This window comes from Pelecanus crispus, chromosome 3 (genome assembly GCF_030463565.1).
Source record: "Pelecanus crispus isolate bPelCri1 chromosome 3, bPelCri1.pri, whole genome shotgun sequence".
In the NCBI taxonomy this organism is placed as follows: Eukaryota; Metazoa; Chordata; class Aves; order Pelecaniformes; family Pelecanidae; genus Pelecanus; species Pelecanus crispus.
In genome coordinates, this window is record NC_134645.1 from 111521624 (window position 1) to 111539765 (window position 18142).

General features: G+C 40.9%; 1 protein-coding gene across 1 annotated transcript in view; it reads right to left on the reverse strand.

Moving 5' to 3' along the window:
* The window catches only part of PXDN (peroxidasin), a 94709-nt gene extending 78686 nt beyond the window's left edge, over positions 1–16023 (reverse strand). The window contains exon 1 of the mRNA XM_075707551.1: positions 15788–16023. Coding sequence (XP_075563666.1) covers positions 15788–16023 — 236 coding nt within the window. The remainder of the gene's footprint in view (positions 1–15787) is intronic.
* Positions 16024–18142: the final 2119 nt, after the last annotated feature.

The following is an 18142-nucleotide window of genomic DNA, read 5'->3' on the forward strand; positions in this document are numbered from 1 at the left end:
AACTTCTTTCCCCACACATTTCATTTCTTCTTTCTCTACCTAAAGCAAATCTGGATTGACCAGATTAAAAAAACTTGGAAAACTGGATTGCTGGAAATTATAGATGTGTCTGAAATTTCCAAATAAGTGTTACTAGTCTTGTGTGTGTTTGTTAGTTATTTTAAATTCCAGTAGTCTCAGGAGATCACATCTATTTTGCTTTAAGTCATGCACCCTCTTCCTAGCAGTTCTAATACTGGCAGTATGAAGTCAATAATTAATTAGGAAGCACTTATTTAATATCTCTGTAATTATTTCATCACATTAACAAAGTACTAAAAATACCAAAAAGAACCAAGAAACACTTCTAGACGGAAAATGTTGGGTTTGTTGTTTTTTTTTTTTTTTTTTTTTTTTTTTACACACTTACATGTTGTTCCTAAGGCCAAAAAGTTAATTTCTGAGTATATGTGAAGACGATTCTGTACTACTTCAGTCTCCACAGTTTAATGCCACTTTAAAAGTTATAATTCAATATGATTTTTCAATTTTGAACACATTTCAACTTACATCCTTGTTCTCATCACCCCTTATCAGTTACACACTAGCTATCACTCAGGCCACATAAATACCATTTGGGCCACATGGAGAAGAACTTCACATGCTTCCCAGCTAACGTGGACTCTCAAGGGGTCTTTCCCAGAGTTCAAAAGGAAAGAAAAATGCTTTCAACCACATGCATATGCAACAAAAGGGGAGAAGTTAAAACATTTGATTAGTCTTACAAAAGTAGAATGAGAAGAAAATACTAGGAGTATCTCTAAGCTAAACACATACCTGCACTTCAGGAAAATCAGGTGTTTTAAAATACCCACATAATAAATACCCAGCATGACAACTCGATAGGTGGGAGATCAACTAAAAATTAATTCGGGAAAGTCAAAATTGTGGACGTTGCCAAAGAAAGACATGGCTTTTGCTGCAGGCGGGAGCAGCAGGCCCGGGAAGCGCGGAGCCGAGCGCAGGTGGCTCTCACTTTCCTGTCACAGAGGGAAGGGTAAGGGGGCTTTTTCTGCAAGGAGGTCTCAGCAGGGGCATCTACAGCCCTCCGGGCCCAGCAGGCCCTTCAAACTGTATCACAAACGCGGCTCGTTTTTAAAGTTTTCCTGAAGGCAGGCCTATTTCCATGACAGAGTGAGCGGCCGAGGCGCCAGTTAGAGCTTCCCTCAGGAAGCAGTTCCTCCCCTCCCGCCGCCTGCCAGGCCGCCTCTTCACAGGGCCTAACGCGAGTGGCCACGGACATCACAGGCCACAAAACCAGGGAAATGATTCAGCGTGAAACCAGATTTTTTTCCCCTTGTTTATTTTTCAGCTAACTCTTGAGAACTGACTGAGAAGACCAAGGGCAGGAACAAGCAACTACTGTTGGCACCCAGCAGCCAAAAGAAACCCAAGCACCACTCACAGGCTGTTTCTGGGTTGGGGTTTTTTAACTGCAAAGGGGTACAATCCCTATTTTGTAAATTAAGACAGAAAATTGGAACAAAACAAGTAGGTACATACTAGCATTAATATACTAAATAGACCAGCTACTTAAATACATTAGACTTACTATTTTCTTTTCATATTGTCATCTCAAAAAGTCAGAGTACTATCTGCAGCCAAAACTTAAAAAAAATGAGTTTCAGTAAGCAGATATATCTACTAATTACTTTTCAGCTTTGAGCAGTAGATTCTTAGAATGCTTCTACTACCCAAAAATACATTTACATGTCTTGGAAAGGTATAAACTACTAGTACTCTGCTTGACTAAGAACACTGCCATATATATGGCTTAAAAGCCAGTGAATAAATTCTTTCCCAAAAATATTACTCACCGACTTTTAAGTTCACCTGAAAAAGAATCCTCTGGACCCACAGCTAAACTATCATTGCTGTAAGACTGGTCAGAAGTACAAATATACCCTCTGATCCAGAGGCATACAAATGCCAATTTATGGCTGGGATTTCCACAAATACTTAAGACACCTTAAGGAGAACTTAAGAGGCTGAAGAGTGCAAGCCACAAACCCAGCACTTAACCTCTTAAGCGCATAAATTTCTACCGGTAAAGTTTCCTCAGGTATCAGATGTTGTGCTACTACAGTAGAGTTGTGGCTGAAATCTCTCTTGAGAGATTATACACTTGCTCTGATCTCTGGAGAGACAAGTCCTTTCCCATGTCCAAACCGCAAGGCTAAAGAGAAGGCTGAACTGAATGGACTTTTTTTTTTCCCCACCCACTGAAATTTTGTCACTATGCAGTTAAAAACAACAGATTTACGAAATGGAAGACACCAACCAAGAGAAAAAAAAGCAAATTTTAAATTCACAAAGGCATTCAACAACTTTTTCAAATCCTCATGTTATCAGAAATTTCTTACATGTGGATCCAGATCTTAGAAAGAATTTATTTTATGGGCATCTACCATGATGTCCATTTATCTCCAAAGTTCATAGTTAAAAAATAAAATAAATTAATTCCACCCCAACCATCAGTTTGTTTTAAAAGCATTTTTTTGTTTATACTGTCCAGAAGATTGGCTCCTGAAAAATGAAATATCCCTTCAGAGAAATAAGGATATTTTCAAAGCAAAGTCAACCTGCAAAAGCCAGTAAGTAAATAAAAGATATTTTAATATTTAAGGATCCTATAAATGCAAATTATATTTCAGATAACAGACTAAGATGTATTTATTATTATAGACTAATGATGAGATACATATTTTTTCTGATTTTCAGGAAAAGAGTTTGGGAAGGTAGTTATTGGGGGGGGAACAAACAAAAAACCCTCAGAACCAACCAGGATGCAAATTCTGTCATAAACAATGTCTGACAAGCAAGAAAGGTTCTTGCTCTATGCTAATACTATTAAAAACCAATTCCTTCTGGATATCCACAGCAAAAAAGTAAATGAAAGGTAATGCAAAACTGTTACCTGAAGAATCTGGGTTGCACAGATATTACTGGTTTCGTATATATTGTGGGAATTCAAAATTTTACTAATATTGAAAAGATAAAACTAGTTTGAATTCAGCTTGATGTTGTTGAATGGTGAGTACCAAACCACAACTAGTTCTTATTTCTTTCCTTGGTGAATAAGGGATTATAAACACATGCCACAGAGTTACAAAACTGACCTACATAATACACCTGAGTACTTGAGTGTGTGGGCTGTACACAAGTTATTTATCTACCTCTTACATCTGTTCTCCAAGTGTTGTTGACATTGCAAGTTCATTGAAAATGGAAAACCTCCCCTGTACTATCTAAAGTGTTTGGCATACCCACAAATTTCTTCCGAAGGTAGTTGTATCTTACATCTATTGATGGATAGATATCTCTTATACAGTTATGACTGGTATAAAGATTGACACTGAATGCTAGTTAATAATTTTATATTATAAATCTTACTTTCTGCCACTCAAATTACTTTGTCAAACTGTTCAGTTGGAAATCTCTATTTAATATTGTATCTCAGACTATTTTTACATTTTAGACAGTATTTCTTCTGTTTCCACTACTTTTATGCAATTCTTCACATGCAAGATGTATCCAAAATGTGTAAGGAAAATAGAAGATGTCAAAAAGAAAACATCTACTCCAGAAAGAACATGAAGTTGACACAGTATAAAACATCTCAGAAAATACTCCTGTCATAATGGGAAGATTAGAAGATTTTCTGGCTAAGTTTTCAAAACTGTCATTTACTGAATCAAGAAAGATGTTTCAGCATGTATCAAAATTTTAGAAATTTCAAGTGATTTAGCTTATTGACCGAGCACTCAGGAAAAAGAATAGTCTGAGTTTTAAAAATTGCTTTAAATAAAATATAGGAGATATTTCTATCCTAAGAAAGGTCTTTACAGACCTTTAATAACTGCCTGGTAGCAACTATTTACACTCCTGACAGCTATGTCTTCAGTCTACACATAAAACATGCTTTATCTATACATAAAAGTTTAACTAACATTTTAATTGATTTCCTTTAGCTGATTCTACCCCCTACATAGGTGCTATTACACTTACTTAAGCTTCGCCCAGGCCAATAAAATTAAATCAGGAAGTTAATGACTTGAATCTGGCCAGAGCAAACCACCTACTCACATAATCAAACTGCTCTCACTGGCTCTTGCAGCCCTGTTGCAGCTCTGCGGCTCTTCCTGCTCGATGAAAGTCTGTCCTTTCTCTGGCACTTTAAAGCAAACACCTGGGCCTTTTTATTGGAGACTGAGAATGTTACCTAAGTCAAAAACCTGAATTTTATGATGTAGTTTATGTCTTCAAAAAATAACTTAAAATACTCCCACCTCTCAAATTTCTCAGGGAGTTTATCGAAATGCCATCAAACCAAAACTTTTTTCTTGAACCCAAATTAGTTATTATCCCAAAGAGTGACAAAATAGCCCTTAAAAGACATCCTGCTTTGACAGGCAGTTTCCCAGCAGCAAATCAATTGCTGTGTATCTTACATGCCACACCATCACACTGCTGCTCCAGCTTTTTACATTATCTTAACAGATAATGCAATGCGGCATTTATTTGTATCTATTTTGAGTTTTGAATAGCTCACTAGAGTTATCTGTGCACCAGACCACACACTGCCTCACATATTTTCAAAAATACTTTTTAAAAGTTGGAAAAAAAAGTTTCCTCATCCACCATTAAAACATTCTAAGACTTTGATTCAGACACACGTTAAAGATTTGAATACTGATGACAGATTTCATCTGATTATCATGAAATTTATCTGATTATCATGATAATCAGTCATTAAATAGAAGCCACCATGAGATATCACAGAGTGAGATTTTATCTCGAAGTGGCCAACCAAAACCATGTAAAACAAAAATATTTACCTTCTGTAGAGCATGGTGTACCGTGGACAGAGGCTATAAGCCTGTGAACTTAACTGTTTTGGAAAGTCTGCACTGAATTTCATGCTGCCCCAGCTATGATGCTCACAGTGCCTGGAGATAAGTCAAAGCAAGCACGGACTTGCCTATTCTATATTTTTTTCTCCTACAAAGGAAACCAGCAGCCATGTGGCTAACAAACGGCTATTAAATCCATCAGTCTGGCTAACACAACACTTAGCAGTCACCATCCGGCTTACAAAAAACAGTCATTAGTTAAAGAAATGCTGTGTATAAAGTAATACTCTCTTCCTTTTTTAGACCAGCCAGGCGATGAGCAGACTGTTGTAATAAGTGATTTAAGGGGAAAGAATGCTGAAAGAAAATGTTTCTGAAAGATCCGGGGAGTGTCAATTGGAAAGAGAATAAAAGATCTCAAAGTCCGAACAACAACAGATCAAAACAAAAAAAGGGAACAGTGTCACAGTCATTAAAACTAATTTTGGACTTAAATACGTATGCTCATTGTTTTGCTTCGTAAAACTTAGAAGACTCAGAAAAAAACCAAGAGAGAACGCTACATTGCACCAAACTTCACAGTTTTCATTCTACAAACCTTCACAAGGTTCAAGAAGCCATGCCAGGCACTGCACAAAGTCTTCAATGTCCTAATCTTTGCTAATCTTTGTAAATACACATTAAACAAAAAGCCGTGAAGCTGAGAGCCCACACCGTTGTCTCCCTTGTACCCTTCTCAAGAAGTTTGAGAATCTTTGTGATTTGCAATAAATTAAACATTCGTTCAGTTTTGTTTTTAAAAGAATCACTTGACTCTCATTAGCAACAGTAATAATTCCATACCAAAAAGAAATCAAATTTGGCAGCCTGATAAGCAAAGGAAGGAAAAGGAAATATTTGAGTCATTCCATTCCAGCTCAGCCAGCTCTCATTGCACCACCTCTTTGGATTGTCTTGAAACTCTGCCCGTGTTTGCAATAATAAAGCCTGTAAAACTATTTTTGTTTTGGTTTTGGTTTTTTTTTTTTCATCAAATCCAAATGGAACAAATGATAAAGACTATTTGGCTCAGTTGTTTCCATTTTACTGTATATATATACACACACATACACAATATGTATAGCATGTGTACGTGTATATATATACAAACCCAGACGTACACACAAGTATTTAAAATATTAACTTATTTTTATATGTAAAAAAGAAAGACAAGCAACTATAAATATTTAGCTTGTGTGGTGCAGATTTTAAATGTCACCTTTATAAATGGACCTTCACTTACAAAGTGAAATCTTAGCCTATAAGGCTGTAAACACTTTGGCTTGCTGGAAGGAGACTCAGCAAATGTCCAAGCCCAGAAAGAATCAGAAGCCTGGGGATTACTCGTATACAAAGCTAAGCATAAATTCACATTTGCAAGATGAGATCTAGACTGCCCAAAATATTTGATCACAGTATAATATATAAAGTGGGGAAAAATACTGTAAACAAACTACAATAAGCTTTGGAAGTCTCAGAAATATGAATCAAAAAAGAAATAATTGAAAAAATACCATTTTGAGAGATGAATCAAGATGGGTGAATATTTACAGTTTGTTTTTCAATTGCTGAAAACAGAATTGGGGCCTAGAAACATTAATCTAGTAGTTTTATTTTACCCATTATACACAATAAAATATTCCTGTAAAAGGACATTTTGTAACCAAAAAAAAATATTATGCAATTTACACATCATGCACTATTTCTCTTCATTATTTTCTGAATAGTTGTCTGAATAGTCTGTCTTTTCGTGTCATAACAGCAATAGCAATTTCTTCTATTATATTCTGTTGTTTTCTTTCCATGGCTTCCTTCGGTCTTTACCCCGAGATCTGTTATCTTCTTGACTGGCTATACTTTCTATTTTTCTTTTCTGCTAGAATTTCAGCCTTTTAATTTAAACTTAGTTTTCTTACAAGCCAATCCATAAGCACATGTGGGCAGCCTAACATTTATTTAATACCTAAATGACCGAGTTTTCTGCTGGCTAATGACATCCCCATCTCATATCTTAATAAGCACTGACCTCACCTGGGAGAGAAGTCAGTAAGAGCTACTCAGAAAAATGGAGGAGGTTGGAATATTTTTTAGTCATATTTTTCTCTTAGGCATGTGTTTACCACAATGTTAGACGAGACACTCACCCCTCTCCTTGTGTCTCAGATCCGGACCCTCCTGATGATGCAAGGGATAGGCATCTCCCTGTTGTTTTTTCACCAGCCTTCTTTGGGAAAGTGTATATTGACTCATGTCCAAGCATCCATTTCTTCCTCTTTCCAGTGAGTAATCCCATGTTTGTCTCTTCTACTCAAACATTTCTTATTCAGTGTCCCTCATGTCCCTAAATTCCCCAAAGTAATGATGAAAATTGATGTAACTTGTCACTTTTAATTTTGCTGTTGTTTGGGAAAACTGAGTAACAGCAGAGGCACTGAAGCTATCTGCTAGCAGAGTCAGGAGGATAGAAATATGTTTAAAACTGTGATTTTCAACTGGGGGCCTAGACAACAATGCCAAGCAACCCACCGATCTATATAATCTTAGAATCATAGATCATCAAGTCCAACCATTAACCTAACACTGCCAAGTCCACCACTAAACCATGGCCCTAAGCACCACGCCTACAAATCTTCAAAATGCCTCCAGGGATGGTGACTCAACCACTTCCCTGGGCAGCCTGTTCCAATGCTTGACTACCCTTTCCGTGAAGAAATTTTTCCTAATAGCCAATCTAAATGTCCCGTGGTGCATCTTGAGGCCATTATCTCTTGTCCTATCACTTGTTACTTGGGAGAAGAGACCAACACCCACCTCACTACAACCTCCTTTCAGGTCTTTATAGAGAGCAAGAAGGTCTCCCCTCAGCCTCCTCTTCTCCAGGCTGAACACCCCCAGCTCCCTCAGCCGCTCCCCATCAGCCCTGTGCTCCAGACCCTTCACCAGCTTCGTTGCCCTTCTCTGGACACACTCCAGCACCTCAATGTCTTTCTTGTAGTGAGGGGCCCAAAACTGGACACAGTATTCCAGGTGTGGCCTCACCAGTGCCGAGTACAGGGGCACAATCACCTCCCTGCTCCTGCTGGCCACACTATTCCTGATACAAGCCAGGATGCTGTTGGCCTTCTTGGCCACCTGGGCACACTGCTGGCTCATGCTCAGCCGGCTGTCGACCAACACCCCCAGGTCCTTTTCAGCCAGGCAGCTTTCCAGCCACTCTTCCCCAAGCCTGTAGTGTTGCATGGGGTTGTTGTGACCCAAGTGCAGGACCTGGCACTTGGCCTTGTTGAACCTCATGCAGTTGGCCTCAGCCCATCGATCCAGCCTGTCCAGATGCCTCTGTGGAGCCTTCCTACGCTCCAGCAGATCAACACTCCTGCCCAACTTGATGTCATCTGCAAACTTACTGAGGGTGCACTCGATCCCCTTATCCAGATCATTGATAAAGCTATTAAACAGAACTGTTGCAGTTCTGTTACATATTACAAAAAATCTTAACAGCCTTAGTTATCAAATTTTGAATAAAACGTTTCAGTAGAACAAATGAAAGAATCTTGTGCTGACCAGTCCAAACTCCCAAAGCTTTGAAACAGCTAGAAAGCAAATATCCTACACAGACCACATGAGCATATAAAGGGATGTTGGTAGTAAATGGTGAATTTTCATAGTGGGGGAAGGTCACCGGTTTCACAGAGAGTTGTGCTGGGTTCTGCATTGTTCAGTTTATTCATAAGTGGAGAAGGGATGAACAACAGAGAAAACAAAGTTTTGGTTATGATATTTACCTATTTTAACAAAGTCTGACTAGGAAGAACAGCAGAAGGACCTGTCAGCAATCCATGAATGGCTATTAAAATGCAGACCTAATACATATTAGTACAAACTTCACAAATAAAGCGGAAGGCCTAGAACTGATCATTACTACTTATGGACAAGATCTTAGGCTACCCTTGATAATTCCATGAAAATAACAGTTCAAGAAAAGGAAATAAGATGTTGGGAATTACTAGGAAAGGAACAGAAAATAAAAACAAGAGACCATCCTAATGCTGCTCTATAAATCCCCAGTTAGCCCACATACCAGATTTGTCCATGCAAATACTGGGGAAACTTGTAATTCCCTCACCTCAAAACACAGCGGAGTGGGGAAGGAGCAATTCACATGATGAGAGGTTAAGAACACTGGCCTTTCGGTGAGAAGACTCCTCAACTTTAAAAAGAAATGAATGGAGAAGCTTAGGATCAAAAGTCATAAAATCATGGCTGACATCGAGATGATAAGAGAGGGATCAAGTAGTCGCTGTCTCTTCCAACAGAAGAAATGGGGGACACCCAGTGAAGCTAGCAACTTGCAGGCTTCAAACAAAAGAAGAGAGCAATTTACACCATGTAGTTTGTGTAGTACTCCTTGTCACCAAAAATTATCAGTGTAAGTAATAGCTATATTAGTTGAAAAAAAGAAGTTAAACAATTTGTGGAGGAGAAATCCGTCAAGATTTACGTGTAATATGGAAATAATCTTTAGCTCAGAAAATCCCTAAGCTGCTAATTATTATGGGGATGAACCACCATATGCTGCTCTGTGCTGTCTACTTGTTTTACAAGCTGCACTTTCAGTCACCCTCAGAGAACAGATATTATTAGGTCACATGGATCTTTGGTTTTATTCATTACGGACATCTTTCTGTAAATAAATATGTATTTAGCATTTTAACACTCAAATGTTAATTTTTTACTGTTCAAAAATACATCTTAGAAAAAAAACAATGAAAAACAGAAATTTTATTTATTAACTGTAACATAAGACAATGTATTCCTCTGATGACAGTGTGTTAAATATACAGCAAGATACTTGCAGGAAACGATGGGTATGATCTTGCTCCACGTTTTCCCATTCTTCAACAAAGAATTTGATGAGGGTTCACCTGCTGCTGAGATGACAAAACTACTTTCCCAGTAGTGGATCTAGTGACTTGCAGATACGTTCTTGAAATGAAGACTCATTTGGGCTTTCTGCTGCATCCCTCAGCAGCTTTGCCTAATGTCTCCCAGCAAATGCCACACACTCTACTAATGTTGTGCCCTTCTGCCCCCTGCTAATGACCAAGCACATTCTGTCTGCAAGCTCTGCAAATGTCTCCTTAACACATTCATGTCTTGGTCCTGGCTCCTTCCATCAGCAGTACAGACAGATTGCCCGGGAATGCCTTTAGCTGGGTTTACATCCTACGCACCCTCCAAAGTTGCTTTGCTGTGGAGGTTTAGTATCTTTTGCAGTATTTATTTGATTTGTTGGTACCCAGAGAACGGGGCTTGATGGAGGAGAAATACTCTCCTTTTAGCAACAATTAACATAAAGTAAGTTACTTTCTGTATTGCATACGAATCCTTAGCCTGATTTTTGCAAGTAGTTTCTTTCTGTTGAAAATACTACAAAAATATTATCTTCTGAAAGATATTTTAAGCTTTTGTTTAGGCAAATAAATAGCAACATCTACATACAGATGTTTAAACTCCTTTTATTGTCAACAGAAGACTAGTCAACATACTCATGCTGGAGAAGGCATGAACAAATTAATAAACTGCCCAAACAGTAGCAGCTTAATTCAGTTGTCCAAACAGCAGTGCCTGCTGTTGGTTTAGATGTCCTAGGCTATCTCAGACATCTGTTGGGAGCAAGCAGGCATGACACAGTCCCAATGGGAGACCTGTGTCCTTTTTGGAGAGGCATCTGGCATCTAGATATTATTTTCTCAAGGGAATTCAAATGGTGCTAGATAGTCCTAGGTGTCCCCTTTTGGGTGAGCCGACTCCTGCTCCGGGCACTATGGACTGTATTGGCTAAGTTGCTACTCACTAGAAGGGAAGCTCAGACACCAAACATGGCTGTAAACTCTTGGGTACAGAGACCTAAATGCAGGTGTTTTAATCTCAAATTGAATTCTGCACTTGGTCATAGAATTTCCATGAAGGAAGACCTAAGATAATTTTTATTGAAATAATCTTATGCTTTCCCCCTGTTTTGTGTAATTCAAGCAAATCATCACTGGCATCTAATGCAGTTTGCTGCCCAGCCAAGAATCTGTCAAGATCTGTGTCTGTATTCAGTTATTCTCAAACACTTCAGGTAAACCTTCAGTATCTGTTCTTCTTTTTTGAACACTAAGTATATACAAATCTCTGTGTCTTAACTAAAATCTTATACCAATGTCATATCTCTCAACTACCTCCTATATGTAAATTGATGCTCAGCAATGAAGTCATCAAGCTTACTCACAGTCCAGATTTGAGACTACAATTCTTTGTCATTCACAGTGTTGAGGTGTATTTATTTGCTGTCTTAATTGCTAAATCTCCTGAAAGTTTTCTAAAAGGGTTTCAAAGATCTGACTGGAAGAAAGGATCCTGCATTTTTCAGATGAGAATGGGATGGTGGTTTGCTGACTGATAATGCATCATTTGCGAACAGCAGATCTACAAATACCATGCATCATTCTGCTATGATAGCCCAGAGACTCCCGCACTGACAGAATTCATACATATCACCCATTTCTTTTCCCTAAATGACCCTGTTAGGAGGCATAATGTTATCACAAATCAACACTGAAATGCAAAATGTCATTGCATTTCCATTACCTCTATCTCTTTGGTAATTCATGTATACTCCAAACAGATGTGTGATTTGTGTAATTCAGTTTTGGTTTTTTTAATTGTATTAAGATAGATGCTCTTGAAAAGCGTCAGTAATGCTTTTCACTGGCACTGTGAGTGTACATCAGATTCCACAAAAATTCTCACGGAGCTATAAAAAAGATGTAAGTACTTCTTACACAGCTGTCTAGCAACTCACCATAGAATTAAACAACTAACACCTTCCCCTTTCCCTTTGGGTGGGTCCTTGACATTTACACTACAAACCAGAAATTAAATAGATAAATAAAAAGGCATGCACTGTAAACTATCCAATTTGTAGAATATGTTGGTATCATGGAAACAAAAGCAGTAACAAGCAACTGAGACCGTTGTCTTCAATTTAATTTCAGTGACTACCTTCAAAAGCTACTTACCTGGAACGATTACAATTTTAAAAGTCCTAGTAAGGTCTGATGACTTAAAATTATACATGCATATTGAAAAGGTGTTTTATTCATAACAGACATACAGGAAAGACAAAGTAATAATTACCCATAGCAAATATTATTCCAAGTGACTTATTTCAAAATAAATTTTTCTCCTCAATAATTTGCATGCCATTCTTAGGGCAAATCAAGTTAACTTTCTTTTGTGACAATTATTTTTTGTCAATTTCTACTTTACCTTTTCCACTTACAACAGAACATTAGTTTCTATTCTTGTTCAGTCTTTGAGACGCAACTGCAGTGAATGCAATTATGCTTGTACAGCTAGCAAAAAATCAGAGAGCATCCAGGTGCTGCCAAGAAAAACTTTGAACAAATATTGGTCTGGGTATGTGTAACTAGTCCTGTAGACAGGTTTGCATTTTGGTCATGTTTGGGCAAGATACAAATAGTAACATATTGCATCAACACTCAAAGGACCCCTGTCAGAATTACAAACACCATGAACTAGAAATGGCTGTAAAACACAGAAATCCCCTAAATAAATGTACAATAGGCTACAATTCAGGGAAAAGAGGACAGCAATAGTACTGTATCCAGAATTTTACGTTCCTCAACCGTTTAAATGGTCTAATATAAATACGTTTCAGCAATTTCCATGAATACATGAGTACTCTATATTTAGTCAGAGATGAAAGGAAAGGCATGAAGTGGTTTTGCAAACCGCTTTGGAGGTGGGTCTCCATTCTTAAGGGAAGTCAGCGCAGGACCTGCTGACTGGGATGCCAGTCCTAGTCCTACAAAGAGTCTGGCAGTAATCTCATCTTGGGTGAAACCATGTGCTCACGCAAGGCTCCACGAGCACTTTTGAAGCTGGCAGAATCCACCCTGCAGAAGAAATCCAAGCTGTGGATCCCAGCCTGCAGCAGGGAAGGGGGAAGTGCCAGAAAGTGGGGGAAGCAGGAGAGAGTGAGAAAATGTACAGCCAGAATAGCACTGGCAAGGTCAGCAACTAGTAATGTTATGAACAGTTTTCAAAAGAGAGCCTGAGATTAGGAGTAGACATTTTTGATATGTGGGGAAAAACATTTGGCTGCACTGTTGGTCTGGGCCCCATGCCGTTTTAATCCATATAACAAATTATATGTGAAGTAGAGCAAAGTCAACTCAGCTTCCAAAATGGGACAGTTTTCAGAACCAGTGCTCAGCAAAAACCAATATAACTATATACTTATAGATGACAAAAAAATTGTGGTGATTTTTTTTTTTTACAAAATTACTTTGCATGGTCAATCTGCATCCTCAGGAAGAAATAAACCAGACAAGAATGTGGAATCTACTAATGCCAGTAAAAATGGGCTTAACCCATCAGAAACACACTTCGCAGGATTTCATAAATCCGTGTTTTAAAGGAGAAGGCATTCAATTGAAATTAATTCATTATTTCTAATTATGTAGCTATCAACATCACTACTAAAGAAAATACATTTAATATACAGGCTCCACATGAAAGACAAACCGTGAGAGTCAAACCAGAGATTAAGTAACTGCTTCTTACTTTCATGCTTAAAAAAGAAACTATTCTTGAGTGTAGAAAGCCCTCTGTGGGTGATGGGCTACGTCCATGAAGTATAGCACTGCTGTGTAGAACTGCAGTTCTACATAGCAGTAAGGTAGAAATTACCAACTGGTAATTCAATGACTACCTCAGATATGTAATAATTATTCTGCAAGTACATCCTACAGCTAAAGGTAGGCAATTCATATACAATAGGTAAGTTATTTATGTATAATTGGTACCTTCAAACAACTGATTATGAAATAAATTGTACCATTTTTCTTTGTCCCAGAGATTCATATTGCCTATCTTCTGGCCCGTCTCCTCTCCATTCACAGCCATTCAGCCAAACTGTAGGAGAAGGAGTAATTGTGCATTCACAGACGTAGTATCACTGATCTTATTTATAACAGTCCCCTAGTCGGTTGGTAAAAAAGGAGAATACCCATTACCAGATGACAAGTAAGCCCACCATTACGTTTTAAAGAATGCTGGTCATCTGCAGGTGTATTTTGAGAATTACTGTTCTTTGTCAAGCTGAAAAAACGTTTTTAACTTCTTTTGCATTACTTCAGTTGCATTGTAGCTTGCATTATACCAGAATGATAATTCAGATTTGGGATACTAGACAATTTGATATATTAGTGGGGTTAGATGAGTATAATGCTTGCATTGTTCACACATTCTCCTCTGACTCACTGCAAGATCATAAATACCCACATAAGGGGAGCTCCACCCTGGCTAGGTTTAATCTAATACTTTCTGCTGTTGCAGGTCCTTCTACTTTTAACATGAAACCAAGCCATTAAGACTTGACTCCATACGCTAAAGAGTCTTCTTTTTTTTTTTTTTTACATTTAAGATAATTCACAAAACTAGCTTTACACAGTTTCCTGTAATCTCAAGGCAAAAGGTGTTCTGTAAATGTACTTCGTTTCAAATGTAAGAAACATTAACCACCCACTTCCTGCATTATTCCCTAAAAGGTTTACAAGTACTGCAGGACTAATCCCATTCTGCCAAAAGGCTGCGCTTCTTGCCAAAAAGGGACTCAGTTAATGTTAAATGACTGTACTCCTCGCATTAAATAATACTTGGAAGCTGAAACACACCAAGGCTTTATAGATCCCTTTTGAAAATATCTGACAAAGTCACAAGTCAATTTATTACAGGAGGCCCCGCAGAAAATTCCCAGGGCCAAGCTCTGCTCAGCTTCCATGGCTGCATGTGTGTAAGGGAAGGACAGGGCTGGTGCCAAGAGCTTTCTGAGCCCAAGTAACATATAAGCAGGTCGGTGGAACAAATCCGTTTCTCACAGTAAGCCTCGAAACAAAATAGCGTGTGATGTTCGTTTGGAACTTTGCATTTATTACAGGCAAATATGGCTGGAAGCGTAACCGTTTCAGTAAAATCAACGCGAATTAAATAAATGTTAATCATTGTCAATACTGAATTTTACTACCAACACAATCCCACTCAAAACAGTGACCAGACGCTATAGAGGAGTGGCCGACACTTCAACTGACACATTAGTGCCTGAATTAAAAACCAGGACATTAAATTCTGTCCACAAGTCTCTACAGGAACTTGAACCGGGTTAGTTTTCAGTAAGCCCAGGGTTTGGGTCGCGGTTTGCTCAGATGTGCACCACGTCTCGGTGCGGAACAGAAAGCGCTGCATATATCCCTGTCGATCCTCCTGCCAACTGAGGATGCTTTTAAGCATGACGCTAAGGAAGCAGCAAAACCCTTCTAGGGACGACCCAGCCGGAGGCACAATGCCCGCAGGTTAACCAGAATATCCACCCCTAGCCGCCCCCGCAAACCCGGGCACCGGCCAGCCCCCACTCGCCCCCCGCGCTGCCGCAGCCGGGCAGGAGCCCGCCGGGCACCGCCACCCCCGGCACGGCCCGCGGGGCCAGGGGGCGGCGAGCCCAGCCCAGCCCAGCCCGGGACAGCTCAGCCCGGGCCAGCCCCCCCGGGCCGCCCCGGCGCCGCTCACCGAGGAGCCACGCCAGCAGCGGGGGGCGCCCGGGGCCGCCCGGGCAGAGCCACCGCCGCGGGTCCAGCCCCGCTCCCCCGACCGCAGACAAAGGGCCGAGGCTCCACCGCCACCCAAAGTGCCTCCCACCCCAGGTATCCCCTCCTCCTCCTCCTCCTCTGCCCTCCCTCCGCCCCCCTCCCTGCCCGCCGAGCGGCGGCAGCGCCCGCCCGGCTACTCACAGGATGGTGGTCTGGGGGGACACGGCGGGGACGCTCTCCAGCATGAGATGCATGCAGCGCACCGTGCTGCGGAAGCAGAGGCAGCGGCTGGGGCACCACACGCTCCCGCGCTGCTGAGGCGGCGGCGGCGGCGGCGGGGGCTGCGCGGCGGCGGGGGGGGCGAGCCCCCCGCTGCGGAGCAGCAGCAGGAGCAGGAGGCAGAGGCCGCGGGCGGCCGCCGCGTCGCGCCGGGCCATGCTGCGGGGCAGGAGGAGGAGGAGGAGGAGGAGAGGGGCTCCGGCAGGTCCGCGTCGCGCCCGCTCCGCTCCCCGGCCGCGGCTGCCGCTCTGGTCGGCGGCGGGGCGATCCCGTCCCCCCGCGCAGGCTGGAGGAGGGGACGGCGGTGGGCCCGCCCCGGCCGGCGGCGGGCTGGGCGGCCGCCCCGCCGCGGGGGCTCCGCGCCGCCCTGCGCACGGACCGCGGGGCAGCGGCTCCCCGGCCCTCGCCCCCGGGCTGCGGCTCCCCGGCCCTCGCCTCCGCCCCGGGAAGGTACCCCCTGGGACGGGCGGCTGCGTGCACCCCGGGAGGGGAGAGAAGGAAGGGAAAATGAAGGGAAGTGAGAGGGGTGGAGAAGGGAAGAGAAAGAAAAGGAAGGGAAAGGAGAGGGAAAAAGACAGAGAGCAAAGAGAAGAGACGAGGAAAAAAAGAAGGGAGAAAGAAACCCTTATTGGAAGAAGCAACTTCAACAAACTAAAGTCCTGTTTCTGCCCTGGTCTGGAAGACTCACATACACAACCCTTGGACTACCCCCTCTTAGTGCTGCAACTTACCTGCTGAACCAGGAGAATCTGTCGGATTTGTCCCGAATTATGTTCGGTTGATAGTTTAGGGTAGGTGTGTACACTGGCAAGGAGGTGTAAGAGGACCACCAGGATATACCTGTACTTAGAAGAAGAATGGTTGCATCCTTAACTCCTGTGATCTCCACACTTTCTCAAAACAAATCTTGTGTGAGAACACAAAACCAGATTACCTTTTAGGTTTCTAACATCACCTTAAATATATTGTGGTTCTTCTGTGGTGTCAGGTCCAAAGTAGATAAATACCTTTTCTCCAACCTCCTCCGTGCTTTGACTATCCCAGGTGAAAACATTGGAGTGTCGTTTCTGTGACGACAATAACAGTGATCACAGCTAACCTATTACATGTAACAAGAACATACTCTTTTACATATGATAGGTGTCAGCACCCCCAGTTCCACCCCAGAAATAAGCCATGGCACTTCTGCAGGATTGCCTGCATGCCTTTCTCTTCAAGGAAGAATGTAGAGGCCATTCTTGCCTAAAACTCAACTACAGTAATTCTTACTCTGAATCTCGCTGTGCAAACTTAGTTTTAGCATGAGTCAGGGAATGACTTTTATTTTTTTTTATAACCAAGTTAAACACCTCATGTAGGAAATCAGAGCCTGGAAGTGTGCTACGAGTGCTAGAAATCACTGGTGGGCCCAGAATCAAAATATGCTGAGATGGGTCATTATCTGTAACTTTATTTCTGCAGAAGTACTATTTGACTATGTTTTTCCTGAGTCACTACATCTCTCTTCTCTAAAGCGGGACATGACTGCTTCTATCTTCAAAAGGAGTTAGCTAATGGAAGCATAGAACTGGTTTTGTTGTTCTAAGGAGTCCTGGGTTCTTTAAAACATCCTTCAAGCTCCCAGTGAGCTGGAGGCTGGCTAACTGGGAGCCTGGAGAAGCTTGTGAGAGTTTGCAGAAGCAGGTTAAAATGTGCATCACCTCACTGTTGATTCAACAAGCAGCTGCTCTGTGTATCACCTCCTCTGCATTTGTAATCAGTGTTGGGATATATGCATGTCTTAATCTGAAAATTATATTTGTTTCCTGGTCCAGGAAAAGCTCGGGCACTTTTGACCTACGAAGTGCAAGTGTTGCCGCAAGTAAGTTTTGTCCCGGAAATGCCACTCACATTAGAGCATCTTGGTGGTTGTAAATCTGTCATCCTGCAGTGCCCATACTAAAAGCAGCAGAACACCTAAGGTTAGATAATTAAACACAGTAATATAGAGATATCACTAAATTGGGATATTTGTAGCATTTAGGAAAATATGATGACAGTTTATTTTGTGGCATTTTGGTACTTTATGATGATTATTTTAAAAAAAATAAAATTATGTTTTATAACATTAATTAATAACATCAATTAATTAACATAACAGTAATTATGTTTTCTATAGGAAATTAAAATTGTTCTGAAAAGTTTTTAGCATTTGGGGACTTGCTAGACTGTTGTACTATGCATTGGAAGTATCTATGCTATACATATGTAATTCTGAGAGTGGAGATTAAAAGTGCG